Source organism: Cyprinus carpio, chromosome A18 (genome assembly GCF_018340385.1).
Source record: "Cyprinus carpio isolate SPL01 chromosome A18, ASM1834038v1, whole genome shotgun sequence".
Lineage (NCBI taxonomy): Eukaryota > Metazoa > Chordata > Actinopteri > Cypriniformes > Cyprinidae > Cyprinus > Cyprinus carpio.
The window spans coordinates 25,768,879-25,788,665 of NC_056589.1; the positions used below are offsets into that span (position 1 = coordinate 25,768,879).

Consider the following 19,787-nt stretch of genomic DNA (forward strand, 5'->3'; position numbering starts at 1 on the left):
CAGGAGGGAAAAAATAACACAATCTATCTCAATTAACAAAGAGGCCTTGCTGGCCTTGCTGGAAGAATTGAGTCACTCAGGGAATCTTGGGCTTTTTGTTTTACTGACAGGAATACCATGCCCCAGACTTTTTTTTACAGAGTTTCTGGTTTTGAATTGTGAGATTTACCTTATATAGTCTCAGGCTGGTCTCATGTCTGGAGTTCATGGTATGTAGCTTCAGTTTCTCCAAACTGCTGGCCTCGTAGTCACAAGCATTGCACCTGAGCTGCACCTGACTTCCAGCAGCAACACACCTGAGGCGCCACTCTTCTTCCTCCTCCTCGCTGTTTCCATGTTGACTATTGGCCTCTCGGAGGTGTGCAGCTAGCTGGTAGCGCTGTACATGTTTGTCTGTCTGACAGTGCAGTTGGAAGTTAGCTCGCAGAGGCGTGGCATAATGGCAAAGGCGACAATGATGGGTGTCTCCGGTTGTGCTCCTCCAGTAAGAATTGGGTAATGATCGCTGCATGGTCAGGTGTTGACTTAGCTCCTCTAGAGTGTCACAAGAAAAGCAGCCACATAGAATGCATTCAAAGAGTTCCTGTGAGGAGGTTTCATTGCAGGATAGAGGAGTGATGGCATCGGGCAGTTTAGTCTGAGGTTGGCAGACGCGGTAAAGCTCAGTGGCATTGTGCTTACGTTGACGTTGCATGTGTGCCAGGTTCTGCTGCAGTAGAAGCACATTGTGCGTGTGCTTTTCACTGGTCATGTGGATTCTTAGGTTCCGTGCCACATTGGTTTCATAGTCACAGACTTCGCACCGCCACGATGCATGTCCCCGCAGCTTAGATGGAGAGGGGGAGTTGGCTTGGGTGGGGTGAGTGAGAGTAGGATGCGAATGTGTTAAAGGATTGGGCTGGGATGCTGGGCTGTGCGCATGTGACTGCGTCTGCAGGCTCTGCATGTTGTTGAGGTGTTTGTCCGATTGCATGTGGATGCTCAAGTTGCCTTTGGTGGTGGTGGAATATTGGCAGACTTGGCAGCGGAAGGGCTTGTATCCGCAAGAATATGTCTCGCCTCTTGCTAGGCGCGGGTGGCTCTGCCCACTGCTGCAGTATGGGCACTGTTCAGACTCTGACTCTGGGTGCTTCTCCTTCATATGGGCCTCAAGAGTTTGCTGGTACTTGTAGTGCCAGTTGCATTTCGGACACTTCAATGTCTTGCAGGAATTTCTGGTGTGTACCAGAGTGGCTTGAACGCCAAAAGTGAAAGATGATCCTTGGACATCGTCTCCAGCTGCAACGAAGCCTCCGTCACCGGCCACCACCAACCTTCCTCTAGAGGCCGTGTCTGGGTGCCCTTCTTCAAGAGTAGGCTGACTAGTCTGGGTTAAGATGGGACTGAGTGTAGGTGACGTGGAATGGCTATGATTATTGGGCAGGTCAGAATGAGCGACAGCATGTCTGTCATCTTCAGACAACCTGGCGGTAGGTTCCATTGCTATGGCGCTACCATTCTCTAACTGATCATTTGGTTCTGTTGCTGTGGCACTCTCTTGGTTGGCAAGTTGTTCTGTAATAGTGATAGTGGATGGGTTTACCACAACAAGGGAAGCAGGTGCAGGGTCGTGGCAGTTAAAGCTTGTTCCACACTCTGACTCAGAGTCTGTAAGGGTTTTGGTGTTGTTCGTAAAGCTGGTTGCTATTTTTACAGAGTTTGGAGGTTTTGAAATGCTTTGGTTTGACAGAGCAGCTTCAGTAATGTGCTCTTGTCCGCTACTGCTGCTAATACTGTGAGCACCATTATCTACAGTGCTGCCTACCTCTAAACACAATCTCCTTTCTCCTTCCTCACTACTTCCTCCATTCTTTCTTATCTCATCCTCCTTGCCTCTTTGTGTGCCCTCTCTTCCCAGGGTTGAAGGGTCTTTGGCAGGGCTTGGTACTGAGGTAGCAGGGGAGGTTCTGGGTGGAGAGGGCAGGAGAGGGAGTCCAGGCTCAGAGGTCAGAGGCTCTTCATTCTCTTTCCGTCTTGCAGTGTCCTCTGTGCTGTTCCCAGAGGTCAGAGATGCCAGGTTAAATGGTACCACAGACTCACAATTCCTTTTTGGTTCTAGGAAACAGAGGAGCGGCCGATCGCCTGGGCCGGCAGGCTGTAAAATGGCAGAGGTGTGTTTAAATGAGAGCAGATGTTGTTCTTCATCGCTGAAGGTGATATTGTGTTGCCGAGAAGCATGAGCCCTAAATGAGTGTGTACGGCCAAAGGACAGCCGACACAGAAAGCACATCAGGATGGGTTTGGTTAGACCGGACCATGTCACTCCTGTCTCTGATGATCCTGCCACGTCAGGAGCACTATCTTTGGATTGGCAGGTCACCAGAGCTAGACTTTCACTGTCGTCAAGGTTATGCAATTGGAAGACATGAAAAATCTGTGGAGTAGGGCTTTCAGATGAGGAAATGTAACAGGCTTTAATGATGGAGGAAGGAGCACCTGATGAGGAGGAGGGCACACCACTAGTAAGTTTACTCTCCATCACATAGGCAGACCCATCAGGCTGGTATAGGATCTCTCCAATAGGCCTCTCCACGTCATCACATTCTTCCTCTTCATCTGCCTTCTCCCTCTCAGCTGCATCTTTTAACATCTCTCTGGTTGAACATTCATTAACCTGTTTTTCCCTAAATCGTTCTTCATGCCTCCCTGCAAGTCTCTCTTCCTCAGCCTGCCCCACTACTCCACCCTGCTTAGACAGATTCGCTGTGCTCCGAGCAATGGCTAGATCTCTGGCCAGCAGGACTGGACAGGGGGCCAGTGGTCTGCAGAGCCCAGGAGGCTGTTGTGTGTGGGGGCCAGAGGCTCCATTGTTTGAGACAGAGTCACAACACTCCATCCTCTGAGCTACTGAGCACATTCATCCCAGCCTGGCCTAGAGTGAAATAGAGAATAGAGTAAAGGGGTCAAATTTAGAATCCAAATCACTTGAATATTACAACTTTCATTATGACTTTCGAAATCACTTTGCGCTTTACATAATAACAGCAACATATGAGGTATATTAAATTTGAGCAGCATAACAAACTTTAGTGTCACTATTCAGAAAGAAGCAACCCTGGAATGGTGAAGGAAAATAGAAAGAGGTCTAGACTGTGATCAATAGCTATTTGCCAAGCTGTATTACCGAGAGCTGAATATTACATGAGAGACAATTCTTGGAATCACCAAGATCTGTTCAATTAAATGTCTCTGTCTGTCTCGGCTTCCCCCATCCCCCTCCATCTGCATTATATTTCCCTTTAGGCAACTGAGCAGAACATAGGGCCATGTCTACGGGGGATTGCCCCGTGACAGTGCCTCCGGAATAAGTTCCCTATTGACTCTAGTCCCAGGTTTCTCCAGAGACACGGCCCCCACAGGCCTTGATCAGTAAAGCAGCTGAAGTGAATTAAATTGAATTATATTAAAGCAGCCTTTCACAACAGGGTTCAACTTACATAAGGTGTCTAAAATGATTGCAATTTGCATTGATACTAAGTAGAAACAGGTTCACATTTGGATAGGCATTTCAGTTGTTTAAGTTTGTGCTGCTGGTACATTTTACAAATGCAAACATATGATTTTGCTACTTGGGCCTGCCTTGTAGTTACACCATAGGCTATAGCTAAATAATTAAAATGTGCTTATAGTTATCTACTAGATTACTGGATTTATCTACAGTTAACTCACCTAAATGGTGTAAAAACTTCAAGCATATGCACAGAAGGTGTCTGAGGAAAGTATAGGGTTCGTGAATTGCAGTTGGGGGGCTAATTGCTCTGTTTCTAGGTTGAAGAGTGCAGATTCTTGAACTCAGATTCAAGCTGTTATATTGAGCTCTCTCTGATCCTCTCTACTGGAGGGGGCTAAAGTGCTAATGGGAAAATCAATAGCGTGAATGCTAAGCATCTTACTGGAAGCAAGAACAGGATGCTAGTACACCAGGCTAAAGGATGTGTTCACTGATTTAGGCTCAAACAGGACCTAAAACAACAGGCCAGAAGCAACGTTTCAAAAATGAACATAGAAGTCCACTCATTTAAATGAACGCAAATACTTACAGAGTGCTGGAGATATATATTCATAAACAGACTGCCATGCTGACACAAACTAGACTTCCTGTACAGATCAATGAATATCCAGTCTTATATGCTCTGTGTGTGTGGTGTAATTAGTGATGTATCTCATTAGCTGCTAGGTTAATTACCCATCTCTCTGGGATACCTGATAGGGGGCACACAGCTGGAATCAAGACACATCTTAAACCAATTACTCTCTGGAAGTGTGTGTGTGTAGATTAAGACCAAGATGTTATTGTGTAAGAATTACACAAAACTGCACTAACCTTATTATGAACCCTGACACTAACAGTACCAGCACTAACCCTAATACACGCACACACAAAAATATATATACAGGAAAATGTTTTAAAATGTATGAAAAATTTAAAAAAAATTTATCCACATCTTGTGGACAATCCCTGTTACCTAATAAATCTGTCACTTTGAGAAACATTGATGGCACTCAAAAAAATAACATTATTTGGATACTTTGTGAAACATTACAGTAAAATAAGAAAATTATCCAACTTAAAGTGATCAAAAACAAACAAACAAACAAACAAACAAACAAACAACAAAACACATATATATATATATATATATACAAAACACATTTTTTTTTTTTTTTTTATTTTTAATACAGTTTTGTTTTCTAGTTTTGAGGATTATGATAGTATATATAAAAATTAATTGGCCCCTAATGAAAGCTGTATCAACCCAGTTACTCATTTTAGTGTATTTTTCTGTTCATTTCAATTTCATGTTTACTTTATGTTTACTGATTGCATGAAAGGTTGCAAACTTCATAGAAATTAAATAGCTCATTTAATATTTAGTTTGACCTCTTGAGACTATCAACATTTTCTGACCACTGAAAGAAAGTGCTTAACCTGACAAAAAAAACAACAACAACAACAAAAAAAACATGGTTTGGGGAGCCCTGCTGTTTTGTTGGAGAGAGTGATTTCACATTCACAGTGCAGTTTGCTGATTCAGGGTCTTGCCTTCCTGTTTTAATGCTAATCTAATGTTGCCTCAGTATCACAGCAAAAATACTACTGCACAGATACGGATAACAATTATGAAACATGCTTTTTACAACATGACACAGCACGTATTTAAATTAGAGTATCCAAGACATCGTAAAAAAAAAAAAAAAAAAAACACTTGAAACACTCAAGTGTGTGCTCAGTCTTCATGCCAGCTTTTGAAACGTTTGTTTTATTTTTATCCTTTTAAGCACATGCATGAATACACAAGAATGAAAACTGTTAGAAGGGTTGAACTGTAAAATGAAAGTATGAAATCAAACCAAACTTGAACCTGCTAACCCCACACCCTCTCCCCTTCTCTCTTGCAGTCACGCAAACACACACATTTTCTCCCACTGTATTTATACAGCTGTCCTCTCTGCTGTGTGCTTGTCTTTGATCTTTGATTTAATGCTCCATTTCCATTAGAGACACTAGCCTATTCAAGAGCGAAACTTCAAAAGAAAGAGGGAGAAAGAGGAAGGGAAAAAAAGAAAGAGTGGACGAAAGAGAGTGTGAGAGTGGTATTACTTATATGATTTAGAAAACTGAGGCCTTAAAATGTTTCTAAATAAGTCAGCCAGCAAAGAACAAAATACACTAACAGGAAGTAAAATGCTGATGCTCTTCCTGAATGACAAACAAAAAGGAAGTCACAGACAAAAATGCAGGGTCAAAGGTCAAAAGGTAATGCTGATGTTACGGCAGGGCCGTGACAGTGTTGTGACAGCTGTCTCCTTAAAAATGAGGCATGTATTATTAGTTGCATTTGAGTATTTCAGTTTCCAACAGACAGGAAGCCAGTGTTTCACACATGCGCACTAATGCATTCTATCAAATATGCTTACAGTAAGTCACACACACTTCAGTTTCTAGTGTGAAAGTCTGAGTGTGATGTAAACGTATTGATCTAAACTGCAGCAAGACCCGGCGGGATTATGAAATCAATGCTACACTGAAAGAGTTCTTATTCATTTGACTTGATCTTATGCCTCTGACAACGCATGGGAAATGCTTGTGCACACTGCTCTTCTACAGTCGAAATGCAGCACTTGTTATACACATCTCATGGAAAGTGGCACTGTGTGTGCACTAAAGCTTTTATCTGTTAGGATTATTCATGTAAATATCCTGCATTCATTACCAGAGTATATGCACTGTGAAATGAGAAAGGAAAAGAAAAAGGAAACATTTGTGCAAGATTAACTCCTTTTAACAGCTAAATCATAATCCAAAATCCTGTAGAGCTGAATAGCATGCAAAACAAAAATGGAATTGACTAGCTGAAAAAAAAAAAAAATCTGTGGTATTAACAAATTATTTATGCAGCCTCACAAACTGACAAGAGATTAGATTGTGTTGGAGGACAATTACTGACTTGAAAATTATTCATCAGAAATTAATTGGATTGCAAAAACCGGACAGAATAGGCTTTTTGCTAAAACAATAACTAAATAGTCATGTTACTACTGGCTAGCAATCCAGTTGCTCTTGCATTAATAGTGCTAATTTTGGCTATCTATCTATCTATCTATCTATCTATCTATCTATCTATCTATCTATCTATCTATCCATCACAAATATTTATAGGCACAATTTGAAAATTGTTGAAAAACTATTGAAAATACAAACTGTAAAAACATGACGTCACAATATTATTTAACGACATTTGTAAAGACACCAAATAGTCATGCTGAGCTGTTTTCCTCTTTCCTTCAATAAATTCAACCTTTTTTCATAAACGTAAAAAAAAGCTAATCATACACAGAACCCCTAGAGAAATATATTTCAGCACTATTTGAAAACACTGCAAAATGTCTTTCGCTCACAACAGGCGCTGTCTGTCTCCATTTCCAATCCATTTCTGAGAAAAGGAGTTCAACAGTTCCATTGACCTTGCATGACTGTGGTTTATGCACCTTTTATAAACTATACCTTCAATCTATATATTCAGCAGCCACGGCAAACAAATCCACCCTCCTTCTGCCTGGACTAAAGCAGACAGTGTGATATAGTTCAATATTTGCAGTGAATTCTGGTGAGAGTTCACAGTAACGCGGAGGTGAGGCAGAATCACTGATCACCCTCGTTTCTCCCATCCACACACACACACACACACACACACACACACACACCACACAGAGTCTGTTTAAGGCGTGGATGGAGAGCAGAATTTGAACTGACAGGCTGGGCCCCCTTGCATTGTTCTCTGGCTGTGTGTGTGTGTGTGTGTGTGTGTGTGTGTGTGTGTCCATGTGTGCGCAAGTGTGCATGTGTGTGTGTGTTTGCATGAGAGGCCTTAGTGACTGATCTTTCGATGTGCCTCACTTCTCCACAACCCCAGCTATTATTATGATAAACAGAAAAAGTCAAACCCTGAAGGCAGTGTGTGCACACAGACTCCCAAACGAACACACACAATTCATTATTCAGATTTCATGACACCTTATTTGCAAACACAACGTCTGCACAATTTTTACACTGTCCTGCAAGGTTAGAGACTACACTAACACATCAAATAAACAAAACAACCTACATACACACCCTAAAATGTGACTCTTATATTTTTTCTGATTGTATATGAATGATAAAAAATAAACATTTATCATGTATATTCAGATATTTTACAATGCATCCACTAAATTTGGTTAATGCAGTAAAAGAAATGCTTCAACGAAACCCTATTGTGAACAATTTCCTTTAAACCCTCTCATTGGCTCAGCACTATCATTTAGACACCGCTACCCTGCGGAGTCCACTTTTCTCTTCTCTCGCTGTGCCCTTTCATCCCATCTTCTTCCTTTCACCCAGTTCCCTAACTCCGTGAACTCTGACCTGTGAGCCAATCCTCTTTCACCCCACACCATCTCCTTGTGTTTGTGTGCGTTCTCAAAAGAAAGAGTCTGTGCTTGCTTCATTTGTATCTGCTCCTCAAGCACAGTGTTTATTTTCTCGCAGTAGAACTGGTTTCTTCAGTGTAAGCACTCCATTTCAGGCCAAGCACTGGTTTTATACCTAGAGATATAAAGTATTTATTTCATTTCTAAAAGTGAATATTCTGACATTAAGAGAGCTAAATTAATTAGGGTACTCTCAAAAAAGGGTACTCTTTTATTTTTGTTTTTCTAAATAAAGCCTGAAATTTGCGCTGGCTTTTGAGCCCAGCTGCTCAAAAGCAAACTATTCAACTATTAAGCCAAAAACAATTGTATAATGAATAAAAAAGAAACTATTTGTCACAGTGTGACAGATTCACAAAAGGACAGAAAAACAATACCCAAACACACGGTCTGTGTGTAGCACACATACACACAGACACACACACACACACACACACACACACACAAACTTGTTTATCTAAATGAGGACGTACTATAGATTTGCATTGATTTGCTAAATTTTAAAATAATTAAAATTACTACATACCAACTATATAAAATAAAAACTTTATTTATGAATAATTTTATCATTGCTAATTTCTAGAAGAAAAAAAAATTCTCCAGAGTATAGGATTGTAAACACACACAGACACACCATAAACTTTTTTATTCAAATAAAATTTGAATTTATTTTTGCATTTTAGAATGTAATAAAATATACTCTTCCTTTATGAGTCACTTTTAGGTTTTATTATATTTACCTAACTTCTGGGGACAACACACACACACACACACACACACAAACTCACCACATACACACACACATATACAGTTGAAGGAATAAATGGAAGCAGGCTTGACCAAACATGCCCAGGACACCAGGGTCACCTTAATTCTTTTTCTTCCACCATCTACGCTTCATTTCACACGCAAAACCAAAAAGTTACACCCTTGACTCCGCGTCTCTTTTTAAATAATGTACGCGCAAGTGCGTCGCGACGCGAAGGACGCACAGAGGCTTCGGTTACTTCGTATCGTATCGTTTCACGGAAGCTCTGGACCCGTAGCGCGAGTCAGTACTGGTGCATTCGCTGAAATCAGTGTTGACATGCACAACAGCCCTCGCCAAAGCAAAAGCGCACGCACACAAAGGACGTTACTTTACGCTTTTCGCTCTTTTTCTCATGCAACTTACAAGAGGGCGACAACTCTTGGAGAAAACAGGTAGGAGAACACCAGAAGAGCTTTTCTAACTTCAAACTGAACTCACGAAAGACACTGACGTGAAAGAAAGTGAACAGGACGCGCTCTACATTCGCGAACATGTCATAAACATGTCATGACAGTAATTAGTAAAGAACAAAAGCAGAAACATGCAAAATTATGTAGTGCATTAGTGTAACTGTTTATACTTGCTGCGTAAATACATGCGCAAAGTGAGCAGAGAATCGACTGTAACGGCGAAAACAGTCATCGGATACAAACTTACATTTGGACGCGTCGCTTTGTATTCCAGTAAACACGTTTATAGATCCCATTGGCACAGATGCATGCGTTCACACATCATGCTGCTGAAGTTAAACGAGGTATTTGACTGTTTTTAAAGCATTTAAAAGGGTTCGTTTTTGGTTGTTCTGCAGACGACAGACGCGCCCTGGCTTCGGTTCGAGGAAGGAGGAGAGAGTGAAAAAAATCAGTCCGGTCTTTATTCCTGCTAATTACTTTCGTGTAAAAAAAATGGCTGGAATTAACACACTGCGCATGTGCTGATTACACAGTCACGAGGGGAAGAGATAATTAGCTCCTCCTGGATCAATAAGATTCCAGGATGGGAGAGGGAGAGAGAGAGAGAGAGAGAGAGAGAGGAGGGAGATGTAGGGAGGAGAGAGGGGGGAAGTGATGGAATTAGACTATAGGACAATTTTACATTTGCACATAAACAATAAAGACGAGGATAAAACAACAAAGTTGCCATGAAATGAGAAGCCAGATGATGGGCGGAAACATATTCACAGAAATATTTAATGGTCATATATGAGTAGCCTATGCAGTAGAGAAGGGACCGCGATGTTTTGTTATAATCATATAATAATGCATGCCTTGAATAGCCTATTATTAATATATACATATATAAAACATTTGTTTCTGTCACTCAGTAGGGCTCATAGAAAGTTTGAAGCCCTACTGTGCATTTATGTTTAAAATATAATATGGATTTATTGGTTGAGTTTTGTATAGAAATGCAACTAGATACGATATTCAATGAAATAAAGGCAAATGTAAAAATTTTAAAATTGAGCATGAAATTATAGCGGCTTATTCTAGTAGTCGTCGTCGTTCGGAGATGAATACATAAATATAAATAGGGAACCATTTACAAAATTTCATAATTATGTTAATTTAAAGTAAATAAATGTAATAATTGGTTTTCATCAGTACATACTGTTCATTCCCAGTGTGTCTCTATCAATGCATTGCGTAATATATATATATATATATAAAAAAATATTCTGAACCTATTTTAAATAACGGATTTCTGATATTATAAACAAAAATGCATCTAAATAATAAATGTTAAATGTCATTTTTTTTTTTTTTTTTTTTGTTGTTATATGAAATTCATAAATTGATAAATTAAAAAGGAATAAGATGTCCAGCGTATACAATTTTGTGTAAAACACATTTAAAAGGAGAAAAGGAGCATGGCATATATACACAACATCTCAATAATAATCGCATCAATATTTTACCAGTAGCACATGGCATGTTTCATCTGTGCACAAGCAGGAAGAAAATTGTTTCCATTAAAACTTCTACATGAAAGGAGCGAGTGTTGAAGTGTTTTTCACTCTACTTGTGTCTTTTGTCATGATAATTCTTTTGTGTTCTTTGTGAGTGTGTGTGTGTGTGTGTGTGTGTGTGTGTCCGTGCACGCGCGTGCTTGAAAATGGCTGTTGAGCTGTTATGGTCAACGTTTCCGTTTTGTCATAAAAACCGACCCTGCATTACATAAAAATTGATCTAAGTTCTTTGCTACTTAATATGCATGAAATGTAGGCTATTTTGTTGTCTTTTTTTTTTTTTTTTTTTTTTTTAAAGTTGGATGCCAAATTGCAAATTTCCCTCAAACTTATACACTGGAGAATCAAAGCGAGCACTTATTTTCATATGCCTTAAAAATAGCCTATATAGATTGAAAAAAAAAAAAACGAAGCTAATTAATATTATTTTTAAAGCCTTTTTGTTCATAATGAACCAAAATGAACCAATATTCCATTATGATCGGTCACACACATAGTCATATTCTAAGTTTATTATAGCCTAATCAAATAAATCCAAAGGATGATGCGTGTATATAATATTTCAATGTGGGAATATCTGTATAAAATATAAGCACGGTGTATTTATGCATTTAAAATGTTGTGCATTCACAAATCTTGGTGCAATAATTTCCCCCCATGCACTTATAAATAGGAGAGTTTATTATTTACACACGTGCATCAGCTGAGCAGCAAAATCATGGTCATTTTCAAGCCCTTATAATGACGTTTCCTTGAACAGCCTTTACGAACAAAAGAACAGAATTCATCAGCCACAGCTGAATAGAACTTCTGATTCATGCATTCATCCATCTGCAGGAACACCACTCACTGCTGCTTCAGAGAGATTTGTGCTTTTTTGGTTTATAACACGTTTTTCTTAATTACACAATATGCAATCTTAGAATTAGCACACATCCAGTAAAGCAAATATTTTGTACGCAAGCAAAAAAAAAAAAATGAATCTGTGAATCAAAGACTTAAGTGGGAGTAAAAAAAATAAAAGCAACATCATCTAGTTTTTGCCACAGCATGCCGCCGATCGTCAGAGTGATGATTAAAATGTCTTCATCTTAAATCTATTTTTCATGTAGTCACAAATCAACTTTAATGTTTGTAGGACTCTGGCAAACTATACAAATGTGCTCAATGACCATGTGAGCAGTACGAGGTGATGACAGAGGCAGGTGCTTCTACAGCGCCACCTAATGGCTGCAATGATGTTTCAGCTCTTATAGAGTAGAACAATTCTTTCTCTCTCAAAATAAAAAAAATAAAAAAACACCGGTGCATTTATTGTTAATGCCAAAGCCAGCACAGTATAATCGAATTTGATTTATAATACAGCACAGATAGCAAATGAGTAAAAATGAATTAAGCCAACAAGAGTCTTTGGGTTTTTAAATAAATTATGCAAAAATCAAAGTAAAAACATTTATTAGCTTCTTCAACATCAAGTCTGTAAAAACAACACATTTAGCTTAACTGTAATTAAATGATTGTTTTGAAGATTTTCACTAGTTTAACATCACTTACACTTTGTTAATGTGTACATTTTGCAGAAGAATTAAGCCAAATAAATCTCTAAGATATTTCTTTGCATGTAGCACTAACTGCAAAAAGAGGCATCATTAATATTTTTCTTATTGTTTATTATGGGTTTTCTAACTTAGCGATCAGAACATGTTGAGGTCTATCGTATAACCATCTTTGTAAATCAAGGATTTGCTTAAATCTTTTATGTGGAACAGGTAAATAAAAAATTCAGCTAAATTATTCATACGGACTAGTCTGTGAAATGTGTACATTTCTATGCTTAAGCCAAAGGTGCTTTACATAAATGTGGGGGGCTGCAGCAAGGCCAGGTCTTGTTAAAGAATATTTGTAATTTCACGACTCATGCTGGATATGTGTTTATTTGTAAAACAATACAATACCCCAGAAGCAACTCTCGTTTCTGGAAGGCATTTTTCACGAATGTGGGCCATGGTGGGAGCCACTTTGCATAAACACTTTTTCTCAGCTGGAAAAGAGGAACTGGAATAATACATGTCTGCTGGGAAATCCTATTTATGTTCCTGATGTGATACCCGTGTTCAGGATCTTCAGAGGTTGTGAGAATAACAGAACACAAGAGCCCTAAATCCAGTCGGTAAAGTTTCAATAGCTAGTAAATCTCTCTGTGGATTTGAATCTTTTGGAAGGAAATTATTAGGATAATCCAAGTGGGAATGTTTACCCCAGATTTGCTAGATTCTGTAATACTGAATGTTGCCTTGGGAATCAGTACACAATCATGCTCTAAAACTAATGCATTGTCTTTAAGAAATGACATTTCACACTTTCCCATATGAAGCAGTGAAAATAGGAGAATAAAATTGCACGTTTTGAAGTGAAATCACACTATATTTATTTCTGTAATGGATGGATCTAAATGTATAAAGCCTTGGATCTCCGCTGTGAATGTGTGCGTATGCATGCGTGTTTGTTTATGCACGCGTGTGTTTCTGGCCTGCTGCCAGACCTCTATATGTCTGTGTGCCCCACGGCAGTGCTGGGGGTCACTGTTTTCATTGTGATACAAATGCCACCCTCGTAGATTAATCTAATGTGGGTTAATTACCCAAATGCTAAACACACACATACACATACACACACATAGAGGGTTGATGTGTTATGCAAATTCTTGCCTTTTTAGCAGCATTATTTATGTGTATTATTTTGCAAAATTCTTCTAATAAAGTAGTAATCTATCACAGAAATAATATATATTAATTAATAGAATATCTTTGCTACTTTCTAAAGACTAACTTGCTTTTATGTTTTAAGTGCATTATTCAGTTTACATCTGATTTCCTTATCTAGTGCATATTTAGCTTTTTATCATAAAAAAAAAAACACAAGGAAATTAAATACAAGGATATCAAGTTGGCACTGAATCACCACTCTCCCAAATTTATTACATATTTATAATTATAAGAAATATTTTGGTTAACTATAAATTCATAAATGCATTAACAATACACATTATAATTGTAGTCAAAGTGCAAAACTGTTAATGCTTTTGTTTTGTTTTTACAGACTGTGACATAACTGTCCATATAATTTAAATTGGAATTAAATATATTCTCTGGGTTAAATCAAATTTTAATTTCTTGAATTTTACAATTTATTCTGACAATGAGAGATGACGGTCACCTCTGAAGATACTGCCAACATTGGAGTTCACAACAGAAATACTAACTAGCAACACAGATAAGTTAATTTAACCGTTCAGCATTATTATAATTTATAGTTATTAAAAATAAATAAAATTGTGGGTGTGACACAAACAAGATGCATACTGTAGATTTGAGACCAACACGCATTTTTGTTTGCATTACAGTACAAGAGGTCCATCACACAGACGCCGCTTCACCCCATTGACCCTTCAGCATGACAAATGTCATCTCAGCTGGCCTCTCACTGTCTTAAGACCCTACACTTCCGTGCAGTGCTGCAGTGAACGGGTTAATAGTCTTATGAGGAATTAAAATCCACTGCACAATTTTAAACTAGCTGTTATCAGTATCTCTTCTTTTTACTAGTAGCATTAGTAGAGGGTATTATTCCTTGTTTCATTCTTTTTTAATCTAGATGTCTCTCCACCCGCACCCCTCCCGCTCACCCTTAGATGGGACATCTAATAAGCGGTTTCTGTCTAATACTGCTGTTGCCACAGTAACACGTCAGGTGGCCGGTTGATATGGCAACCACAGTCCTCTATTTGAGTTTTTGGAGAGAACGACTGGGGTTCAACACAGAGCCTTTGAAATCTAAAAAGACGGACTGACAAAATCAAATCTAAAATCTCGTATACATGTACAAATGATTCATATGCTGTAGTCCAGTCTTAGACATATATGAACTTTCTAGGCTTTTGGCTATTGGGGTTTTCACACCTTTTATATTCAGGATAAGACCTTTAAATTCTGGCAAATACCACTATATCTAATAACCTCTGTATTACATCTTAATATTCTCTGTCATTTGGATTGTTTTTTTTATTTATTTTATTGTATTATTTATAGCATTTATTGTTTTTTATGTTATTATTTATAGCATTTGATTGACCAATGATTTTTGGCAAGGATTTAAAAAAAAATGTTTTATTTTCTATATTTATTAAATATATTTAAATAATTGTTTTCTAAGCTTCAGGAAGCCTCAGACAAAAAAATCACATTTAATTCAATGTGTTCCTTGCCGTTTCTTTAAAATTTACTGGCAAATTGATTATGATTGAAAATTCAAAAATGAAAGAAACACCGATATAGAAATGTGTTTTTATACAAGCTTCGGGATGATTCAATTAGTTTTGATTAACAGAATCCCATAGATGGTGTTTATTGATATGAATTTATATTTAACTCAAATGTTTCTTATAAAAAATTCTCCATTTTCATTTATTATGCAAATTTAAATCAGAATTCAGAGAAAGAAAGAAAGAAAGAAAGAAAGAAAAAGAAAGAAAGAAAGAAAGAAAGAAAAAGAAAAAGAAAAAGAAAAAGATAGAAGTGCTGGCAAACAGGAACCCATTTATGCTGAAAATTCATCTTAATCTTGCAGTAATGGGGGGAAAAATATCACATTTACTCTCTTCACAACTCTGCTCAAAATGTCAAATTGTGGAGATTGAAGCATCTTGAAGCTATTCATGGAATTGTAAATCCTTATTTAACCCACTCAGTTTCTGCCCTCCATATGACAGCCAATGTGCTGCTGTCTGTCTGCTGACCCCGTGACCTTAACCTCAAACAGCAGCCTGACACAGCGTCTGCTCCTCAAACCTCTCAAAAATCATCACACAGGACAACCACAAGCCCTCTGCTCTACTTTGGCTTTTTTATTTTATTTTTAAGGTAAGTCCATATTGTAAATAAATGTCTATTCTATGAATATATTTATCTTTTCCTACGGAAAGCTACATTTATTTTCATTTTGACTGCTTCTTAATGTCCTTGTACATTACAGTACGTTTTCTGTTACATCATTTATATATATTTAGTGTTAATATTAGGCCTCATGTCTGGTTTTAATAGATACATCATGTGAAATAAATAATAGCCTACATTATATATATATATATATACACACACACATACACACACACACACACACACACACACGGTGTAGGATAAAATAACCTTTGAAAAAAAATCTGTTTTAAATCACAGGTAAGTTCTTTAGATTTCTTTCTTTTATTTTTCTACTTCTATAAAAATGTATGAGATTCACTGCTGTGAACATGAACTTGACTGGAAACACCGGCCTATAAAAATCTCTTCGCATTGGTCGGACAGGATGAGAAAGGTCATTGAATTACTGTGGCATTTTAATATAATTTTCATATGTCTATATGAAGATTATGTTATATACGTCTATAGTTCTATTGCTCTGCGTTTTCTTTTATACCTTAATTAATGTCATAGACTACATAGTCTATTTGTCGAACGATTAATTGTCGGATTTTGCGCGTCACTGTCGTCATAGATAAAAAGACACATAAAATTGGATAAAGCACGTTCACGTGTTGTTAGTATGTTTTGATATATGATCGAATTATATGACGTAAGTATAAAATACAACATAAGTTTGATAAAATTCGGAATTTTAATGCACAAGACGCAGGAAACTATTCTAAATGTGACCAGGCTTCGGGAATCCTCTTCTTCTACCTGCACAATTTCATCTTATTTTAAATGTGCATGCAGCTTAACCTCTGTGCCACGTGCTGAAATGTAATAATACAGCCTCTTCTGAATTAAAATGCAGCGTATAATTACGATTCATAGCTTATTATAATTTAATATCAGCCTTTGATTCAGCAATTAACATTTTAACATTCAAATTTAAGGTAGGCTGAATCTTTTAGGGCAGCCTATATTTAACACGTGATGTTCTCGTGCTTTAAATAGTAATAATAATAATAATAATAATGATTAATATTATTATAGTATGATTACTACTTCTACAACTATATTAGCTAATAACAGCTGATAAAATTAGAATAAAAGTAGCCTTAATGTTAGTAAGATACCAATTCGTTCTTAAAACACATTCAACTTCATTCTGTTTTACAAATATTGTAGAATTTTTTTATTCAAAATAAACTCATATAAAATGATATCTTATATTTGTATATCTATACGCTTGTATTTTGTACGAGATCGTATTTCTTGAACCCGCATCAGACACACTTTATAAAATATTTTTAAATTCATCTTCATCCTGTTCTCCTCACTAATAAAAACACCTTCTGTTGTGGAATCAAAATGTTAATCATTGCTATTTATTAAATGTTTTCTATTTTAGACGAATCAAAAAGTTAAAGACATTTGATTCACTGACGATGGTTTCACAAAATCATAAATGCATCGTCTCAGTTTCGCGTGCATTGCGCTCTCGAAATATTAATTCGTTAGAAATAAACGCAGAATTGAATTAGTTACAACGACAGAAAGGGGAAAAGAAGAATCTCAGAAGGAATCAATTCAAGATCTGAACATCTCTAAAAAATAAGCCTTATAAAATCCTCTTGTGGTTCTCATAAACGATATGAACGCGTGACATCGAATAATCTCAATAACTTTCTGAAGGAGTGTACAGTCTCTGAACTTTAACAAAGCCTCTGGTCAGTGATTTCTTATTAAATCTGGAGCTGACAGTGTCAGAAGAGCTCGTGATGCAGCAGCTGCTCCACAGTTCAGACAAAAGGTCAAGTGCGCGACCCCAGGACAAAAGCCCAGAGCAGCCCGATGTGTTTCTCTCTCTCTCTCTCTCTCTCACACACACACACACACACACACACACACACACACACACACACACACACACACACACACAAATGTTACCTTCCCTTTTTGCCAATACTTTAGCTATATAATATTTCCCATGTTACACATACTATAATTAAACAATATGAATAATGCTAACAAACATTGAATACCAAGCATGTTCTTCTTGTTGATAAATAGGTTATGTAAAATGTAAAATGCGTCCCTGCTCCAAATGCAACATCTCCAAAGTCAAGCATGCTCTAACTAGCCTATTATTTAAAGAAAACCAACAAGTGTGCCTTGATTTAGGATTAGAGCAGCCCATATAGAGGAATAAAAACTGTAAACATAATGGAAAGGCATATTAATTTTAGGCAGACAAGTCTAAAAGAATTGCTTTTAGGCAAGCAAACCAGTGTTTTTGTTTTTTGGATAAAAGTTATAGTTTAGATTGGGCCAAGACATTAATAAATATGACCAAATCAGATTGCAGCTATTTAAATCCAAGAAAGTGAAAGTGACGACAAGGACTGTCACAGACAGGGAAGACTTATCGGTCGACTGGAATGAACTGGGAATGCATCTGTGTTATTGTAGAATTCTGGGTTTATATGCATCCAAGATAAACTATATGTTGAGCTATAAGCTCACTGACAGTGAGGAGTTACGCGAGCTGCTGTTTCAGATGAAACTGCGGAGAAATACAAGAGAGTAAAATCTGTTCAGAGACCGCCATCTGCTGGAGCCACGAACAACTACATGACCGTGAAACAGCTGCTTCTTTTTTTCTTACATTTTCACTGTTTTGTTGAATAATGAAAATTTGGTAGATTCAGTTAAAAGTTTTTTTTCTTGAATTGATCATTTGATACTAGTAAAAATGGTATAGTATTTATACTCAATATTAAGGAAATAGCCTACAACATATGTGTCACGATTTTGCAACAGTCAAATAAAGTCCAGTGAGTCATTAAAACAGAGTAACTGGCAGTAGATTAAACAAATATATGAATATATTTTGAATGGCTTTCAATAATTACTGTTAGAAATGCAAATAGATAGCAAACAGCATTAAACCAATAACAAAGACACAAGCATTTAGCACTTAGTATACTATATTAAAAAAAAAACTCAAGTTACACATGAAACACAATAAGGTTAACAATCAAATAACTGATCATTTTGTTGTAAAGAGAAACAACCTTTAAATGCTAAAGATGCTTACAAAATCAATAACCCCACCAGTAAACGGTCCCAAAATGTAATCATATGAACTATTCATGCCACAGTGCATGCTGGGAAGAGGACACATAAGCAAAACTGTTTCAATCTAAAACTGTATTCACATAACACACCAAAAATGAATAAACTAGTGATGCCACTCTGCTTGAAATATTTTAAAGGGAATAGATCATCTACTCACCGTCATGTTGTTCCAAACCTGTGAAACCTTCTGTCCTCCATTGGGCACCAAATATGCACAAGGAATGAGAAGATGAGGACTGAACTCAAAAAAGTGCCATGAAAAGTAATCCATGTGTCCATTTGGTTATAGTTATCATCAGGGTAATCATTTTAGAGCATGCTGAGCTAGACTAATGAGCTGGTTTGCTCACTACAAACTAACTGAATTCACAAAGACTCGTTTTTATTTTGATTGATTGGTTAAATTGAAACCATACATGGAGAGAAACACACCTGCCATGCTTCTCTGTGTATCCTAAACCAGATTTAAATGTTTGGAAGTAAATGTGACATGAGAACTCCAGGGAAACCAAAGGTTATGTCTTAAAAGATGCTGTTTTGAAGCACCACACATAAACTGCCCCTTTTACCTGACTGATATCACTTATATAGGTGACCTGAGAAAACAAACATGCCTGTAACAGACCAAGGCCTTGTGCACAACACAACAGAGTTTATAGCCGATAAGAAGCTTTCTCTGCCTGTCAATCACTGCAGACAGTCAGTGTGCTGACATCGGGTTGGCTGACATGTCTTTGGGAGGCGGGGAGGTTAATGGTGAAGCTACATGTAGCAAAAGACTAAATAAACAACTTTACATTTATATGTAGGTGCTTTACTCATTATTATTTTGGAAGGATTTAGAAAACTATATTAACAGAAAACTAGGATGTACAACAGAAATCATTGTATTTGA

At 37.3% G+C, this 19,787-nt stretch overlaps 1 protein-coding gene across 2 annotated transcripts in view; it reads right to left on the bottom strand.

Moving 5' to 3' along the window:
- The window catches only part of LOC109110531 (zinc finger homeobox protein 3-like), a 32,989-nt gene extending 13,490 nt beyond the window's left edge, over window positions 1-19,499 (bottom strand). The window contains exons 1-2 of one of the 2 annotated variants that reach the window (XM_042775651.1): window positions 19,050-19,499; window positions 170-2,911 (exon numbers count right to left, since the gene is read on the bottom strand). In XM_042775651.1, the coding sequence (XP_042631585.1) occupies window positions 170-2,896 (2,727 nt within the window). In that variant the 5' untranslated portion in view covers window positions 2,897-2,911; window positions 19,050-19,499. Of the gene's footprint in view, window positions 1-169; window positions 2,912-9,478; window positions 9,783-19,049 lie in introns of those variants that run through there. The other variant, XM_042775650.1, reaches the window with a different exon arrangement.
- Window positions 19,500-19,787: the final 288 nt, after the last annotated feature.